The sequence below is a fragment of the Athene noctua genome, chromosome 1 (assembly GCF_965140245.1).
Source record: "Athene noctua chromosome 1, bAthNoc1.hap1.1, whole genome shotgun sequence".
Lineage (NCBI taxonomy): Eukaryota > Metazoa > Chordata > Aves > Strigiformes > Strigidae > Athene > Athene noctua.
The window spans coordinates 173,436,431-173,456,589 of NC_134037.1; the positions used below are offsets into that span (position 1 = coordinate 173,436,431).

Sequence of the window (20,159 nt, forward strand, 5' to 3'; positions counted from 1 at the left end):
CTTGTGTGCATACCTCACACTGCAAGAACAGAATGGAATGAAGGAGATCAAGTAATGCTTCAATTTTCTTTTTTTTTTGCTAATAGTTATACATGTACTTGTTTGCATTTTTAATAGGAACGCTAACGAGTTGTCTGGAGTCCACCTGTGCACACCTAATCAATGTGTTAATATTAGTTGAACTTAATTTTTGTCGGTTACAACAGAAGGCAGCTGTCTCCAGTGTTTACCTGAGATTAAGAAAGTTAAAAGTTTTTCTGTTTTGCTTTCTTATGATTCTTGTGAGAGAACCTGTATCTGTTTTTTAGTGTTTTACATTATTTTTCCTCCTGTGAATTCTTAACATAATTGTTCTAATCTAATTTCTAGGAAACCATTTTAGTACTAGAAAAGAGCCTGAAAGATGAAGATGACTACCATCTGCAAAAAAAGTAGTATCCAAGCCACATAATGTGACACTGTCTGCATGATCTACATCAATACCACCCCTTGCTACTCGGTTATCTCTTGCGATTTCTGTTGTGGATATAAATTGGGTTTCACATCTGTAGTCAACTTTATGCATACAGATCTCTGACAAAACAAACTTTTCCCTCTCAAGTTAGGTGTGCTACTCTTACATGCTGTGTTAGAAAACCTGAGCCATGATTTCTATGAACAAAGAGGAAAACACGAACTAGGGAATCATTTAGTAATTCAGATATTCTTGTAGGAAATCATATTGCAATGCTATATGATGTAACAGAGCTCAATACCAGATCATATGAGATTGGAAGGTGATTTTTAATTTTCAACACTTTTGTATACTTTTGTACTCTTGGATGTGTTTGTCCCAGCTATCTGTCCAACATTTAGGCATCAAGACATGTGTATCTAAGTGTTTCATCCATAGGAATTCCTTGGGATAACACAGAGCACAGGGGATATCACCTAATGATTTGTTGTCATGTCCCCTATATTCTTCTTAGATGGTTAACAGTGTGCTGGGTTTGGGATGTGCCTTCTGTGAACCTGGGTAAATGGCACATAACTCAGCATGAAGTATGACCCATTTTATTTGCTGGATTTTTCCTTCTTGAAGTAAAGGGCCTGAGCAAACTGGACATATGTAAGTCCACAGGCACTGATGGGATGCCCCCATGGCTCTGGAGGGTACAAAGAGGACAGAGCCAGGCTCTTTCCAGTGGTGCCCAGTGACAGGACCAGAGGCAATGGGCACGAACTGAATGAAACACGGGGGGTTTCCTCTGAATATCAGGAAGCACTTTTACTGTGAGGTTGACTGAGTGCTGGCACAGGCTGCCCAGGAAAGCTGTGGAGTCTCTGTCCTTGGAGGTGCTGAAAAGCTGTCTGTAGACAGTCCTGGTGACTGGCTTTAGGAACTCTGCTTGGGCAGGGTATATTGGAGAAGAGGACCTCCAAAGGTCCCTTCCAAGCTCAACCATTCTATGATGTTGTGACCAAATTTATGGAAATGAGCGATTGTCTGTTGACGTCTTTTCATGCTTTCTACTGATATTTCTCTCAGAACCAGAAGTTAATATAGTTTCTTTAACCATACCATAATCAAAAGTTACATTATTTTCTTGCTAATAAATAGATAGTAAAAATAGAGGCTGGAATTTAAAAAAAAAAAAAAAATTCAAATGTATTCAGCTAGAAAAATATCTGTAGTTATGTCTTCACATTTCTGGAGACTTTCCTTCTTTCCATGAGATGGATAAGAGTTGTTTCTTGCAAGATCATTTGACTATGTGTGCTACTACTTTTTTTTTTTTTTTTTTCTCAAATCCTGTTTGCCAGCAACATAGACATTTAAAAGAAAATGGCTATCAAGTTAGTATATTAGAATGTATTGCTATGCCCTTTCACCAGTGAAAAACTACAAATGTAAACTAAAAATGTAAAATTTCCTGGAAGATGAGCAGGGATATAATATTTCAGCTAAATGGATAAAACAGATCTAAGTCAAAGACTGCCAGCTAGATTTTGGTCTTAAGATATGATGATGATTATTTTGTCAAATACAATCATGAATGTAAGCCTTGAGCTGACAAGAGTCCAAGTAGGTTTTAGTCATTTAGATTTAGGCCTGCTATTCAGAAATAACAGCAGCTGCGTGGAAATGAATGATTTTAAATGGTGAACTTGGTTTATTCTGCAAAAAGAACAGGATTGAAGAACCTTGATGTTTCAAAATTTCATTGTTCAGTGTTCATTAACACATGTCTTTATACAAGACCATTTTAAATGTATCTTCTGATTACATAACAGAAAATATAGAGGTAAAGTTTCCTTTAAGGACCTTATGGTATATTTCATGAATTTCTTTGCACGAGCTGAAATAACCAGTTAAACTTAATAATGCATCAGTTATGCATTCATTTCCATGACTAAAATTAGGGAAGCGATTTGAGAACAGGCAGACATATATTAAGGAAAAGAAATGCATCTCCCCAGACCTTGGATACTTGCATGATGGTGAACATAAAACAGTAGGTCACAAGGCAAATCAAGTGTCTTTTTAATGTAAACATCTGATAATTATCTGAGTTTACTGAGGAGGAAGAAAATATTGCAAATCATGCACTATTTAAGAGTTAGATTTGGATGAGTCCGCCAAAATGACATGTGATCACACAAAATTTCAGGTATATCCACTTTTGTCATGGCTTTTTCATAGCAGAATTGTTAGACCTTCCCACTCGCACACTTAATGTTTTAGTGTATTTATGCCTCTGTTAAACTGTCCAAACTGTTGTTTGAAGGGTTACATTTTCTTCTGCTAAAAATTTTTATCTTTGTCCAAAAAAGAGTTGAGGTAGAATTATCACAGAACATCCTGTTCTCTTTGAAGTCAGCTGAAGGTTAGCCATTCATCACAGTGGAGTTAGGATTTTCTCTGTAAGGCTTTTATTTCAAGCACATACTGAGTTCTGTTGAACATTGTCTGAATTTGCTGAATTGGGCTCTGGAATGTCATTATTTATTAATTTATTTTTAAATTAATCTAAGGAACAGAACTAGAGTTATAATTTCTTCCCAATATTGTTGAAACTCCATAATACTAACAATTTATTAGTATTACTCTGTATTCTCATATTACCTCTGGTTATAGTTCCTGTTGTATTTCAATCTTTTTGCAGTAGATCTATTTTAATCATATTATTTCCTTATACTGGGGAACTTATATTTCAGTTTTCTGTAGGAGTCTGAAACCTCCTCAATAGTAAAGAATAACTATACAATATACCGAGTGGTTCTTTACAGCTAATATTACTGTATTAGATTATATAGATATAAGTAACAGTAGGCAGTCTGACAGCTCTCCTCACTCGGACGATCACCATTTTTGGTTACCAGCTTCTTCTAAGGTGAATATTACAGAGCTAGACCTGACCGTCATCTTTTTTTTTTTTTTTTTTAGCAGTTTTATGCTTCTTAAAATATATTGACATATTGGAATAGTTTTTTAAAAATATTTCGAATCAATCTGATCTGTCAACTCCTATGTGTAATGTGAATTTTTCTTATGGCCCATGTTTTAGGGGGGAAAAAAACAATGTGTGTGTTTATCTAAGTGTTTATTTAGTTTTATTCTCACTTAACTTAAGATGATGCATGGTACAATAAGAACTGTAAGTACTGCCAGAGAAGTTTTCCAGTCTGGAAAATTATTCTTCTTTTCTTGTATGGTACCAGATCACTGTTCTGCTAGGCAACTGAGCTCAGACCTCAGAGGCTGCAGCTTTAAATGAAAACTACACTAACAGTTTAATAGTATCCTTTGTGAGCCCTAATTGATTTCATGTAATGCCATCAGTGCATTTCATAGTCTTATTAAATTTAGTTGTTTCTACAGTAATTAAGAGAAAGAAAACAAATGTCTTTAGAATAGAATTATTTTCATAATTAGTTTTAATTACACTTCACTGTCTTAGAAAGCAAAGATTTTATTTTAATTGTATCTGAGTAATTAATATGCTGTTTATTAGATGGCACTGCTGATTGCCTTGGAATCTCAAAAGAATGGTTTGGTTTGGAATGCAAGGAAAAACTTAATTCTACATCTTACAGACAGTGAAGAGTGAAGAAGACTGAAACAGAACAATAATCTCTTTGCTTCTTTTGGTAGAATAAGAGACCAGTTTTGCCTGTTTGTTTTTATTTTTGATTTTAGGATTCCTTCTTTTTCTAACTTCTCTCTTTAATGGAAATACCAGAATTATTAACTGTTATCTTTCCATGTTTTGTTGGGGCATTACTTGAGTGATATGAGGGTTAGACTGGAATCTCTTCCATGAATTCATAGAATTGGGTGTGTGGAGTGTGTTTGTGGGGTTGTTTGTTGAAGCTCTTTTTATCTGGGGTTTTTCTGTTTGCTTGCTTTGTTTTTTAAGATACTTCTTGTAAGTTTTGACTAAGAGCTATTTAGAAAAGGCTCTGAATGAGTCCATCAGAACATTATTCTGTATCTACAAGTAATTCTTAATGACACTTCATATGTCTATGATTGTTGTGTGTTGTTCAGATTCCCTTTTCTTTAACCTGGTAATTCTTAACATTTACTCTCTGGAAAGTGATTGATTTTAATTAAAATTTTTCAGGAGATTAGAAATCCTAAGTAAACAAAACATTTTCCATAACATAAAAGATGGTCTGTAAGTAGTTTTAATTACAAAAGTATTGAAATGTTTCACTTAGTTTCATTAAGATTTTTGTGTAGTTCACGGTGTGGCATAATCTATCTATGGTTATGATGAACATGGGGAAAAAATACACTTATGTGTTTATATATTTTAGACCTATGCTGAGGCAAGAAGGGGAAAGGAGACAAAAGCAATGGGGGCAAGAAAAGCCTGTTAGAAAAATTCCAAGTGTCTCTATTCTTGTCAACCCATTAAGAGGCATTTTGGGAATGTGATAAGTGAACAGAGTATAAGAAGAGACAGAAATTATTTTTAAAAGGTTGGCGAGGAATTTTCCTCTGTGGTGACACAGATCTTCAGTGCTGATGTTGGCAGGTGCTTATTTAAAAAGAGGTCATTTAAAGGTCTTATACAGAAATCTGTTACATGATTTTGTGCTCCTGGGTGTGATATTTCCTTTGCTTTTAGCAGCCCTTCTCAGTCTGACAAGTAATGGTGTAGAAGAGTTGGGGGATTAATATCCAAGGTTGATATGAAACTTCATAGATAAACACAATTGTTTTCCTCTTTTTCTCATTAAATATCAATGGTGCTTTAATAAAGAAAAGAACAAAGTCTAAATTAAAAAAAAAAAAAAAAGTGGTTTTAAACTTTAGTGATTTTATAATAGTATCAAAGAGAGCAGTTCAAAGGAAAATGCTGTGGGGTTTTGATGGGGTTTTTTTATTTCCATATAGGGTCTAGGTATTTTGAGAAGGGCTTTGACATGTATAAGGCTAGAAAGAAGCCAGCCAATAAGCAGTAGCAAAAGAAATAGTTTCTCTCTCCTGCTGCATCCATTTTCCAAAGTACATAAACACCAGAAACATTTTTAATACAGCATTATTTTCTAGTTTTATGGAGCTTTACAATAGAAAAACTGGTCAGGAAAAAACAATTGTTTCATGCTTAGCAGAGTGAATAGCTGCTCTTTGATGCATTTCCCTCTTTGTGTCAACATATTTTTAAGAAAGGACAAATTATATGGGCTTTTTACTATCATCAGGAGATGCTTTAGGGTGTTCTAGTTTTAGATTCTGAAGAGTTTGTCATCATTTAGGAAACTGTGTGTGATTATCAGTGAAAGAACAATAGTGTGTCCATATCAAGACAAATAGTCTGAATTCCAATCAGAGGATGGGGGCATTGAGGGGTTTTGTTCTTCTTTCCTGCGGAAGAGAATCAGTAGAGAACTGCCTTTGTGTGTTTATTTTACAGCAGCTGTTGTACTTAGTGTCTCTGTATGCACAATTACACCTGGAATTTAAAATAATTTCACTGGTTATTCATACATAACCAATATGGACAGTGCAGCCAAGGCAGAGACGTCATTCAACTTATCTGAAGACACTGAGAGTGAGCTTTCAGCCAGCAGATCACATTGATGAGAAATAAACATAAGGCAGAGAGAAGTACTGCACTTACAAATGTAGAAAGAAATATGTCACTGGTAGAAATCCTGTTCATATGCCTGAATCAGCAGGGCAGTACCTGTATGTTCCTACTGGGCTCCAAAAAAAGACTTTTTTTTTGTTGTTTATTCGAAGACATTTCCACCACTCAAATGAAATCTTTTCTTCTTTCAGTTCTCCACATCAGCTATCTTCAGGGATATATTAGCAGTGATAAAGATCGGACAAAGAGTTCTAGAAAGTTATTGTTGCCTTTTTAGAGGTATTGATTTTATCAGGTTTGTCCTTTAGTCCTTACAGGAAAGATCTAAAGCACACAATGACTGAAAAGAACTGAAAATCTGAGTTTCAAGTACGAGATTCTGTACCAGCACACCAAAGCTTTCCGGGTTCCCCACTCAGAATAATGGGAGGATAAGGGCCTGTGGATGAATGTCATCTACATCTGAACACTGGTCTCTGAAGTGGTTCAGATCCTGATATTGTAGCTCTGCATTTAGTCACACTTTGAGGCTTTCTAATCATTTGCAACACAGAAGTCATTTCAGAGGTAGAACATTGTGCATAGGTGAGCAATTTCCATTACTCTAGGATCAACTGGGTGAAGAACACTTTTCAACAAGCCAGACTAAATAGTGATAGTGGGACATAAGCACATATATATAAAGATCACTCAGAAAAATCAGATGAACATACACATGTTAATGCTCTACAGGAGAGAAAAGTTAGTGGCCTCTATCAGGATGGTCAAACTAAAAGGAACATTTAAGCAAAATTGTTACTGGAAAAATACTGTGTCCCTGAGTAAGGTGTCAAGCTGTTTGAGATCCAGAAAACCACATGAAAGCTGTACTTAAAATGTTGTCTCAACATAGCTTTCCACATTAATGCATATCACCTGTTCCAGAGTTAATCTGCAGATTAATCACTTACTAGCATGTATTAATAATTTAACTGGCACTGTAGAATGCTGCTCCCTAGATTCTGGAAGAAAGTTCCTCTAAGCAGCATACCCAAAATAAGTTAGTGTGATTTATTTTGAATTTGCATTTCAAAATTATATCAGTATCAGGTATTTTAAGAATTTAATGTTAATTTAAAAAAAATTATTTTTCTTTTTGTATCTGTGACATCTCCTTGTGTTCCCATTTTATCGGAGGCTAAATTATTCTGCCTCTTTAGGTTTTTTATCAGTCCAAGTTAAATCAGCTGAAGAGTTACCAGTAAGACCATAAATTTATTTAGTATTAAAAATTAAATGTTCCAGTAAAGCTTTGCAATTATTTCTTTGTCACGTTGAGTGGAAGGGATATGATCCTCGTGAAAAACTACAAACTGCTTCCAGCATAAGTAGGAAGATGCATGTGGTTCAAATTGTATCTGATAGTTGGCTCCAGAAGAGGTAAACTCAGGTAACACTTTTTTAAAATTGTATGGAATTGTAATGTCAGAAAGGAGAAAATTCAGTTATAAAGAGAACCACATGAACTAGAGAAGTAAAACAATTTACTGATACTTTGTCAGCCACTAGTCCAGGATATTTTATTCTAAATCTCAGTGTGATAACTTAGATCAACACAGTCTTCAGATGAAGTGTAATTTAGTAATCTGTTGAACCCTGAATGATGCAGAATTTCTCCACTGTTATTGCCCTTAGAGAAATTTGTTAGTTTGTCCATTATGAATATTTTCTACGCTCACTCTTCAATATATTACCTTCCGTGTTATGTATTCTTAATTAATACAGTGTAGTGTACATTGGCATAATGCTCTGCACTGACTATGTCCTTTTATCTGAGCTTCTCAAAACATTATTTAAACACTGACCCTCAGAACATATCTTGTAATGTAAATAAAGATTAGAATTTGAAACAGACAAACAGATATTCAGAAAGTGTGAATGATTCATTAAAAATTATGTAGCAAATACTACATCTGAAGAAAAATCTGTTATTCACACCCATGGAACCTCTCCAAACACTGTATTCCTTATGTTGTATGGGATTGGGGATTGTTGAAATGAAGAAATCTTGCAGTATGTTCACTGACACCATCATTCCCATACCTCAGCACTTTTTTTTCCTTGTTAGATTCCATAACAAGATGTTCAGCTGTATAGATTTTGTATTTTGTTGTATGTATTTATTTTGTACGTGTATCACTCTGCGGACTCTGACTTTTAGTTAATAATACCGTACCTGCTTATGACCTTAAAGATCACACAGATTTCAAAAAACTTTTGCCCTGCTTATCTTCCCAAACATTTGTAAATATCTATGTTTTAGAAATATTACTTTTAAAAGTTCTCAGCAATACAGTAATGTCTTCTTGCAGAGGCTGGTATTTTTTTTATTTTGTGTGATTTTTTTCTTTAAACCCTTAAAAAGTCTTCCTGTGATCATGAACGTTCACATTTATTGTGTGGCTCAATTCCTCCAACGAGTCTTCAGTTTCCCTCGACTTGAAGCATTCAGCTAACGCATTCTTAAGAGAGTACCATAATTTCTGTCCTGCAACAAAGCTCATATGACAACTAGAGTTGGTCAGTCCACGGTTGTTTGTGCCACTAGTTCTTAAAAATCAGTCCCCAGACTAGACTGGGGACCATCTTATCTACTATTAATTGTGTAAAATTTAGGCTCATGTAAAATTAAAATTATGTAAGCTTTAGGTAACCTACTATTGTAATCAAGAGAAAAAGATTTAGTCTGACTTTGAATCTGGTTCAACAGATGTATACAGACAAGGGAGGAGGAATTCCAGAAATACTTGTCTACATGTTTTGCAGAGGGAGTATAGTTGCATAACTCCTGGGTGTCTAGATGGAAATAAAATGGATCCCACCTTTAGTATTTCCCCCATGAATAAGAAGCTTCTGGTTATACCACTATGTGCTTATTTTTATATCACGGTAGAACAGAGAAAAACAGGATTACTCCATTAAAAATAATTTTTGTTATGATTATCTTTTAGTATTTCAGCAGTAGTTCAGCAGAGTTCCTACTGTGCAGTTTTCCATTTATACTAAAATATATTTCTGCTTCTTTCATTTTCTTTTCTTACATCTTACACTATGAAATTAAACATATTTGGATGATACAGACTAAAAAGAAAGCATCCTTATTTTGTTTCTGTGCAATAATTTCTTGTTCAATATATGTGTTTTTGTCTCCCCTATAATTTTGTGCAATTTATCTTATCACATGCTGGATTTGATACTCAGTTTTATTCTTCATTTTTAGACATTCTTTTCTCTAGTCTAACCTCATAATTTTGAAGCAATTAGAAAGCCAAGTAGAGTGAAGCTTATTGATACACAGCAGAGTTGTCAATGTAGTTGAATGTTTATTGCAAGTAAGATATATCAAAATTTTAAAATGGAAATACTAGATATTTTCTGGTGGGTGTATTAACATGCTTATAGATAAGTAACATATTTCTGTAGGCTGAAAGAATTATGTGCCTTTTGTGCATCATAGAAGTGCCAAAAGATTCTTCATAACTAAAAGTTCATCCTTTAAATCATTAAAATACTATGTTTTTTCATTTGGTCTAGAAGTTTCTCAAAAACATAAACTCTGATTTTGAGTAATACTTCTAATAGCTCTCCCAGAGATATTTTTCATATCTGTGCTTGTGTTCTTATTTGAAGATTAAAAATGCAGTAGGTATTTACACAGGTGAATGAATGTAGCTTTGGGTCCTACTTCTCTGGATACCATGCAAAAAGTTAAATATACACAAATAGATTTAAGCCCTATTTTTTTTTTCTTTTATTTCACTATGTACTTGCAGAATGCTCTTATTAGAGCACTGTTATGCATTTAGAGGAATTAAATTGGATTGTAGTTTGCCTTTAATATTTTGAAGGAACTACATGTGAAAAAAGTGTTAGACCTGATTCTGCAAAGGCACTGATATTAGCTGTTGTTTTGCACACTAAAAATTGAATTACAATAATGCTATAAAGCATATCTTCCAATAGAATTGTGCTCTGAAGAACTGGATAAAATTTTTAGTTTATGTAAGTTTATTCCATTTCCAAGTTCTATTGAATAAATGTGATGCTATTTTTGAGCTAAAAGTGATAAACAGGTCAATATAGTATTTTCCAGGTAAAAGATTTTCTGTTTCTTATTGTCTTTTTTCTAAGTTTATACCGAGTTAATGTATATATATAGTATATTTAGATGTTATATCTATTTAATTAGTTTTTAGTTTAATAAAAGTAGAAATTATTTCACTGCAGTTGTTTTAAATATGAAGAGTGGCCTAACCACAAGCCATGTTTATGTCCATGTAGAATAGTTGGGAAAGAGATTATGTTCACTATTCTGAAGCTAAGTGTGTTTTACTCTCCTAAGAGACCCCTAGGGATACATTCTAATACAGGCTAAACAGTGGCATAATGTGGACAATTCTTGTAGATGGCAAAGGGTGAATCTGAGATAAAAATCCAGTCCATTTTTAAATTTTAAAAAATTGGTGGATGACTTTATAATCAATAGCTTTCTCAGTTTTTGAATCAAAAAAATATCCAAGAATAAATTCTTTTTTTTTTTTTACAAAATAGTTAGGAAGAACAAATAAGATATTAAAGGAGTAAAAATATGATAGAAACATGGTAGCTATTGTGAGATTTGACTCCTAGGAAGGATTATTTTTTTTCTGAAATGGTTGTCCTTTCCTGTACCCTGACTGAATTTTTCTGTTCTTACTATCCTCTGCTGCAATTTACTTACATACTATTGAAAAGCATGCTAAGTCAGTACCACTTGGCAAAACTAGTGCTAATTTTTTGTTTCTTTTTGTACTTCTAATAGTGTACTAGGTTTTAGGATATCATTATTTACCAAGGAGTACAACCTCTTAATGACAGCAAATAGGATATGAAATAGAGATTAGCAGTTAGAAATTTCATGGCCTCCTCTGGTAAAATTATGATAAATTGCAATTTCAGAAAATCTAGTGTCTTAGTCTCCGTCTAAATAACTGAAAATAGACAGGAAATCTATCTAGAAATATTCAGATCACTACAGATTTGTAGACTAAACATAGGTGTGCATCAAATTGTGTACATTCCACTTGAAGTAACACAAACTATCAAATGCCTTTACTATATATTTTCTGAGTTTAAAAAAAGTACTTGGTTATCACGCTGATGTTAAAAAAATATGCATGTAATGCAATACCTAAGTAGCCTTGACAGACTCATGTTAATGAACAGTATGTCATACAACCTGCTCCCATTTCTGAATCCATATTTAGATCTAGTTCAATGTAAAAAATGCGAGTACATGTGACACCTACATTGCACGTAAATGCTTTCAAAACACAAATATACTTCAGTGTTTTTTGAGCACCAGAATTGCTGGAGCCTTTAGTGGTCTTCACCAATCCTGATTTAGATCTTCTCCAAGGATAAGATAGCATTTATGTAGCTGATAGAGATCTTTCTTGTAATTTATCACATTTGTATTAAAAAAAAAAAAAAATAAAACCCAAAACAAAACACAAGAAAAATACTAAATTTCACTGTTATTAGGGTTTGAGCTGATGAATGCAATCCCCAAAGGTTTCAAATCATAAAAACTAATAGTTAAATACATAACACTCTGCACTGGCCAGGAACTATTTTGCGATTTCTGAAAATAAAAGTTTTCCCACTCTAGCGTTAATGACAAATAAATAAACCAATAAGTCTTTCATTAAAACAAATTAGGGACTTACTTGTGGGGTTTTTGTGTTGCTTTGGTTTGCTTTTTTTTTTTTTTTTTTTCCATTGTGCATGTTTCAGGCATAGTACTTTCAAAGAAGTACTTACTACTTTTGCTTAATTTTTTACCAGATGAATTCTAGTTACTACTTTTCAGGAGAAAAGATTAAAAACAGAACCCTACCTGCCAAACATACAGTGCAATTTCTGTAGCTAATGTATCTACAAACTTACCTTGATTGGTACATGAGAAATATACAGTGTGTCTTTGTTATATTTTGATTTAATGATTAAGATTTGTTTTCTTCCCAAGAGTGCTGCATTTGACTGTTTGTACTTGCACAGGGTTTTTGAGCGTGAAGCTGCACTGGAATCAGCCCTAAGAATGTTGCAGCAATTCTACTTGGATCTTGAAAAGTTCCTTGCTTGGCTTACAGAAGCAGAAACAACTGCAAATGTCCTGCAGGATGCTACACACAAAGAAAAGATACTAGAGGATGCCAAAACGGTTCGGGAACTCATGAAACAGTGGCAGGTAAGTCAATCTCTTCAGTTTAGAGACATGTCAGATATTTAAAGTGATGTGTCTTTTTTCCAGTGTGCAGATACTCAACAAAACTGAAACTGTTTTGCAAAAGAGAACTAATTCTACTATTAACCTTTAAGTGTTGCTTTGGAAATTGTTGGAGGGATCTAAAGTGAGTCACATTGTGATTTTGTCTGACATCTTTCACCATATAACAGATTTGAAAAAGTGTCTTGAGGTACAGCTTTAAAATGTACAGAAAGGAATCTTTGCTGAAATGGGCATGTAGATTTTTTTTTAATCAATTAAAAAGTAATTACTCTACCAAGCTACAGTCTTTAATTGAGCACTTGACAGACACAAGAGTTTATTAAACATTTCTGATATTTATAAAAGTTATATAAATCACATCAGGTTTATTTTCTGTAGCTTAACTGAATTAGTTTTCATTCATTGCATTCAAATACATTAAAAATGTTAATTTGATATCTGACTGATTGTAGTCAACATGCTCTGTTGTGATAATGAAAAGAGATAACGATTAAAATGTTTATAGTTAAACATATAGTTAAACATGGCTGGACAGTTTTCCTCTGGAAAGAAAAATCTTATAAAAGAGAGAATGTTGTATTTGGTGTTCTAGAGAATCTTGAGGAGAAAGAAAAATAATTAGTTGAGATGGTGGTGTTGATATATGATGTTATGCTTTCATTGTGCTTTCTTCAGTTACTGAGAGGAATACACACATGTCTGTGTGAGGTCTTAGATTTCTTAAATATGATGTTAGTTGACTCTTTGGAAAGCAGGGTCCTTTCTTCGATTATTCCTTGATAATGCATGACTTTCATGTTGACAGAAAGTTCAAAACTGGAAATTCCAGGCACTGAAGGCTCTATGCCTTAATTTATTTATGTAAAATATACTCTGAAAAATTTTAAGTGGTATTGTTGAGTAAGTACATTGAATGGAAATACTGCTATGCTCTTTTGGCACTACTGTATTAATACATGGGTTTAACTGTTTAACTGAACTGGTGCTAAATTCCATTACATTATACTCCAAAATATACAGCTGTCACACTGGACAAAATGAAGTTTGAACCACATTTTTAATTGTGATCTGTCTTTATGTGGATTTGATTTTATGATAATATACCTTAAGTCCTCATGCATTTCTGAAGTCAGTTGCAGGATCCTGGAGAGCAGATCTGAATAGAAGACAGTTCTAGACTGAGTGGTTAATTTTCAATATAGATTATTTTTTTTTGTATTCTTCATATTATTGTCTTGATTGTAATGGTGCTAAAACAACTGAATTACCAAGTATTTGCAGAAGTTATTTTTGATGTGATCATTCAAAAATGGATTATTTGGCAAAATAGAGATACGTAAAAATTTTTAACTGTAATGGAGCTTTGTAGACCTGGTTATCTTTTCAACTAGTATCTTGGAGTTTTTAAATTTCTTTATAAGAACCATCCAGAGCTATAGACGAAAGGAAAAATAAATGCATACAAGTCTTTCCCCCCATAAATACTTAATGAAGTACATAAAAATATCCATCATGTGAACAATTGCTTTGAACTGTAATCTTTCTTCTAAAGATTCTTCTGCCCTTCAACTGAGATGTAAGATTAAATTTTCAATTCTTCTTTCCAGGGTTTGGGTAAATACCAGATCTTCTAAGGCAGGAAGGGTAAAAACTGTTGTACAGTCTCTATTTGTTTCACTTAAAAAAGCAAACATCGTTCTGTTCATTAATCTTGGCTGTACAAGAGAAATTATTCTTACATCTTAAGAAGAAATGATACTGTGTAGAGGCAAAAAAGTGGTTGATATATTGTCTTTTGCTCTGAAAAGATTTATACATAGCTGTCAACCACCAGCACAATAATTTTAGACTTTAGTTAGAGTTGATGATTGCAGGAGGAAATATTTTGATAGTGTAGTTTGTTGTGGCCTTTTTTAATTTGTATCTGCTTGCTGATCTGTTTCTGTGTAGATCAACTTGGTTTTCTTCCTGGGCCTGTCACTGTTTGTGTCAGCCTCTTAACACCATTTTTAAACCTCCAGAAGAAATCTCATGATATAAGAAACATAAGTGCATTTTCAAATGCCCTCTCCTGAAGGAAGTGTGATGGATATCTTTCTAAAAGCTGGTAGAACTGTATTTTTTATTATTATTTCTTTTCCTCAAGTAGAAGAAAAGTTCCTTATTTCTACTGGAATAAGGAAAGTTATGTTTAAGTAAACAGAATGGGGCTTTTTAATAGAAATTTTTTGGGAAATCTTTCCCATAGGAAAGATCTTTTTTTTCTGTAGTTTTTTAAGAACTGCAATAAAGTAGCCATTTGAGATTTGCTTCTTCCTCTATTTCATTACATTATCATGGATTTGAGACATAGTCTTTAACTACAATTAATTCAGAAGCATGTATCTTTTTACTAGTGTTTGTTCTTAGTAATTAGATCATCATTTTTAGTCAGTTCTCTTATTAGAATAGGGATTGCAGTAATAGCAAATGTTTTAGGTTCAGGAAAGTTAACTGTAAATTATTTGAACCAAGAAGTGCATTTATTTACTGAGTAATACAATGTGTTAACGTCTGTGAAGCTGTTGTAGTGACTGCAGGTTTTTCTGGAGACTTTGCATTATTTTCAAATGATAAATGATGCTTTTGTAGCAATTCGCCATTACTGGAAGGGCATATTTGCAGACAAAAACACAAACTTACATAAACTTCTGTTTTGCCTCTGGTATCCAATATATTTTTCTGATGATGTGTATGTGAGTTTCACATAATGTGAAGGGACAATGCCAGTAAAAGTCAGTTGGAAACAAAGTATGGGAATAAATTAGTGGAGGCTATGTCTACAGATATACTAGCAAGTTAAATATGTCTCATCCTTCTCTGGAACTGAGGCTAGCTATAAGCAAAAAGCTATAAAGCCACATCCAGTTTTTTGAACTGTTCTGCAGGTCATGAAGTCAAATATTATGCCGTGGTTCTTCTTATATAAAAGTTTTAATTGAAAAATAATCACCTTAAATGACATAAGGAAATTATTCAAAAGTGAGAAAAAAAAAGTAAATTTATATAATAGTCTCAGAGTGCTTAGCTGTAAAATTAATTAATTCATTAAAATGGGCAATATTTGCAATAGTCATAACACAGTGCTCCATATCAATAGTCTTCATTGTAAAAGGTTTCTTCACAAATAGGTAGTTTCCTGGTAGTGACGCAAGTATTGTCAATGTATGTTGCTACAAAACTGGATAACGGAGCAAATATTAAGGACTTTTACTTCTTAAAGCACAATTTTGTCAATAAAACAATGATAGTGATGTCAACTGAATGGTCAGGAAAGAGAGCATGGCTTTACATCCATTCCTCAGTTATTGCTGCAAGGATTCTTTCAGTCTTCATGCCCTGCTTGCGTGGGCATGACAATTCACTTTGATGCATAAGGATGAAAAGTTAGATGCTGACAAAAATGTGGCTGTTTGTGCACAGCTTATACATATAAAAGATTCAAACAAAAAGAAGCTTTAATAAGTCACTGAAATCTCAGAAATACACATTTATGTGCTTTGTGGAAAGGGGTTATTGCTTGCTAATCCATATCATCAGCTCCATAAACCATAAATAGTGATAAGCTTTTTTTTTTAATGCTATACTGTGGACCAGAAATGTCCTTACCCTATAAAGCGCATCAGACAATTACTTGTATCCCAATATATTTACTGTTTAAATTGTACATGTATACAAATAGACACATTCAAATAGAGTCTATGACCTTAATACGCTTTTAACATCTATACTACTACATGTAGTATAACCATGAACTGCAGCATACAAAAGATCCTAAATGCTTTCATCCAGAATTACAGTTTTCCAGTTGACTTTTTCCTAGGTGACTTTTTTTTCCACATGAAGTCATTTATTTTTTTTCTCTCATCAGCCAGGCTGAATCCAGATCCTAGGAAGTAAATCAAAATGGTAGTTTCTGATTAAAGATCACTGTCTCACGAGTCTTTTGAAAGAAACTTAAACTACTTAGGTTTATAAAGTTGTGGTTAAATATGATATACGGACTTAAATCTACAGTCTCTGTCTTGTTCTTTATGCAGTTTCATGGACTTGGATAATGTGAAAATAGTCATTAGGAGTCCTGAAATATTACGATTCTGGTTTAATCTGCTATTTTTAGGCAATAAGTATAGACAGTGTTTTGCTAAAGATATCTCTACACAAATAATAAAACCACTAAATTTCTGAGTTCAGTAGTAGCTTTATCTTCTTGTTGATAAAATGTTTATCTTGCCTTTAGCGATCCAACAGTTTTCTGCTTTACACTCTCAAGCTTTAATTTATTTTTTTTTAAACAACTAGGAAAATAATGTCTTGCTGTGCAGAAAGTGTTTAATATAGCAGAAGTTGTTTGTCTAGGAAAATCTCACATTTTTAGGTGTTTCTTTTGCTTCTCATGTTCAGAAACCATTATGTCACTGTTAAAGATTAATCTTCCCCTAGTACTTAGCAGTTCATTCAGTAGCAGAAGGAGAAGGGTGAGACTTACATAACTGCACATTCTAATTATCCGGTGATGTAATTATATTAAACTGTTGTATTATAAACACTCTGTTTATATAAACATGTATTTGCATGCATCATTTGTCTGAACTGACAGCAATGTAATAGTTGAGGTGATTCACACAGTTAGGATACTTTTCTGGAGAATTTTCAAGGATACAAGCCAGTTACTCCAAGGAGTTGTGTAATTATGTGCTGCTTTTTATTGTCTAGTTGAAATACATCATGTGTCCCCATGAGGCCTAGTTTGATAAGTAACCATACAAGGGAGATGAAAATAATTAATTTTACTTCCTGCTTTCGTACTTCTAGGGATATGAACTCTCAACTATGTTAATTACTCCTCTGGTTTGTCTTTTTAGCAATAATTGTATGTGACATTTTATACAGTTTATATAATATTAGATATAATTTTGAAACTAGGGTGGATTTATCCTGTTATTTTATGAATGCAATCACTTCATATTAAGCGTGTAGATGAATTTAATCACAGGGGTTTTTTTCACTGAAATTTCACAAAGAATATTGCATGTGACACCTAGTTAAACAATAACTGGAGAGTGCTTTATACTATATACACAGGTTATCAAATGTATCTGCAATAATCTATGATAACTGATGAATTATTGGTAGTGTAGACTGACTAAAAGTATGACAGCATATGATAAATGAAGCAAAGTTAATAACTTTGGCATGAAGTACATAGCAAATTTGTTTTTATTACCACCTTCATGCTCACTTAGCCTGTAACCTAAGTAGTTTTCCATTAGATGCAGGAGTTTTGCTGCTAATAATATGAAAAATATGCAGTACCTTAAGTTATACCTAAGAATGTATAGGATGGGCAGTACGCAAAGATTCTCACAGTGTTGTTTTTATCGAAAACAAGGGACATGAACAGCAGACAAGGCATGACTGTGTCTCCTATTTGTATCAATACTTGAGTGGTGCTCACCTATTTTTAAGGTGTCCAAGTGGCTGTTTTCTCAATAGCAGGAAGTTGAGGCAGACACGTGTTCCTGACTCTTCTTGATTATTTAGCAGTATAGGTTCTTTGAGAAAATAAAATTCTTTCCAACTTTATTTCAAACATAATCTACGTATGGCACAGTTAATTTTGTGCCATAGTGTATGGATTAGATGATCAACCTGACTAACAGGGAAGAGAATATCTGTGACATCCTTTCTCAGTTCAGTTGACTTTACTAAAAAATATTTTATACTAATTAATTTTCTACTTCCAACCTCTGTTCTGAAACACTTTCTCACATCTGCTTGAAATTGTTCTCTGAAAACTCTAAAAATTGAATATAATCTTTTTCCCTCACCTATATTTTAAAAAGTTTAGTCCTCCAGATTTGCCTTTTACACTAACCTGTTACCAATTGTGAAATAAAATCTGTTCCTTAGTACCCAAAATGGAATAACTGTCAGAAACATCATGCTCCATTCAGTAATAGAAGAGAAATTCCAAAATCTAACTTTAACACAAGAGCTATTACAGCCTAATCTGAGACAGGGCAAGATATTATCTCTGAATTAAAAGTTACCATATGGATTTTCTAAAATACTGGCTATTACTGTGAAAAGACTTGGTCAAGAATTTTTCAGTATTGTGATTGTGAGAAAGGGGAATAATCTTTCTTTGCTCTTAACAGCAAGTGCCAAACTGACCCAACAAAACCTCTGTGAACTTACACTTGCAGTTTTGGCAGGCATGGAATTCCTAACTGGAGACAAAACTCCTTCATGACCAGTGACTCCATCATGGCTATGGCACTCATTTGCAACCATTCCAGTTGAGACCAAATGCTTGTATCTAAATGCTTTCTGTCAGAGCGAAGTGTCTGCTCACCTAGCTAATACTAGGAAAAGGTTTTTTTCATCTTCCTTGGACTTACTTAATTTTGTCCTTAAACATCTGGCACATTTGTTGCAGAAGCAGCCAACAGCACCCTTGGGCTGCATTAGGCAAAACATCGCCAGCAGATTGAGGGTGGTAACCCTTCCCCTGTGCTCAGCACTGGTGAGACTCATCTCATCCAGTCCAGGGCTGGACTCCTCAGTACAAGAGAGATATGGACTTACTGAAGTGTGTCCAGTGAAGGGCAACAAAGATGATTAAGGGTTTGGCGTATCTTTCCCATGAGGAGAGGCTGAGAAAGCTGGCACTGTTTAGCCTGGAGAAGGCTCAGGGGGATCTTATCCAGGTGTGTGAATACCTGACAAGGAATGGGTAAAGAAGATGGAGCCAGACTCATCTCAGTAGCGCTCAGTGACAGGACAAGAGGCAGTGGGCACAAACTGGAACACAGGAGGTTCCAGGTTAGCATAAGAAAAAGAAAAAAATATACTGTGAGGATGGTCAAATCATGAAACAGTCTGTCCAGACAGGTTGTGGCATCTCCATTACTGAAGATCTTCAAACCCTGGCTGGATATGGCCTGCTGTGAGCACGGGGCCTGAATCAGATTATTTCTAGAGGTGCCTTCCTGCCTTGATCATTCTTTGATTATGTGATCTCTGATCTGATCACATAATCATTGGCCATAAAGTCAATCATTCTGTAACCTCATTAACTTTTACGTAAATGTACAAATGGAAAAGCTTTAATATGAGAAGTTAAGAAACTGAAAACTTTCTTGCTGTTTCTTGAGAAAATTTCATACATATCTCCCAGGAGTTCCTGAGTAATGTGTTTAAGTGAGTGAGGAGGAAAAGTGAACAGGAAGAAGATGAAGTGAAAAGAAGGGAGCACAGAAAAAAAAAAAATTATATATTTTAGAATTATTCTTATTAGTGGAAAATGATGGGAAGATTGAAAGGTGGAAACTAGAACTAATCAATGAAGTAATACAAGTATATTTCAGAGTACCATAAATTAGATTTGGGGTTTCTTTCTTTATACACAGAATTTAAATCTGCAACTTTTGGCCTCTGAGTGTTTTTTCTCTTAATCCATTACTCTTATGTCTAAAATAAAAGTTTCCTCCAAGGAAACATGAATGGTGACTTACTTGAAATAATTATTTTTTTAGTTGGGATTTACCATGATGGTATATTATCAGATTGATTCTTTTGTGCAAGCAGAGTGCAAACTTTTAGCACAGTTCTGGATTGAGATCTCCTACAGGCTACAGTCCTTCTTATTAGGTCTATTCACACTGAGTTCTTAGTTTGCTGGTAAGAACATATATTTTGGTAACAGAATAGTGTTTTGTGTT

The 20,159-nt window shown here is 33.9% G+C and overlaps 1 protein-coding gene across 8 annotated transcripts in view; it reads left to right on the forward strand.

Moving 5' to 3' along the window:
* Nucleotides 1-20,159, forward strand: part of DMD (dystrophin) — a 1,208,865-nt gene that overhangs the window by 935,871 nt on the left and 252,835 nt on the right. For all 8 annotated transcript variants that reach the window (XM_074905425.1, XM_074905436.1, XM_074905445.1 and 5 more), the window contains one exon: nt 12,162-12,351. In XM_074905425.1, coding sequence (XP_074761526.1) covers nt 12,162-12,351 — 190 coding nt within the window. The remainder of the gene's footprint in view (nt 1-12,161; nt 12,352-20,159) is intronic.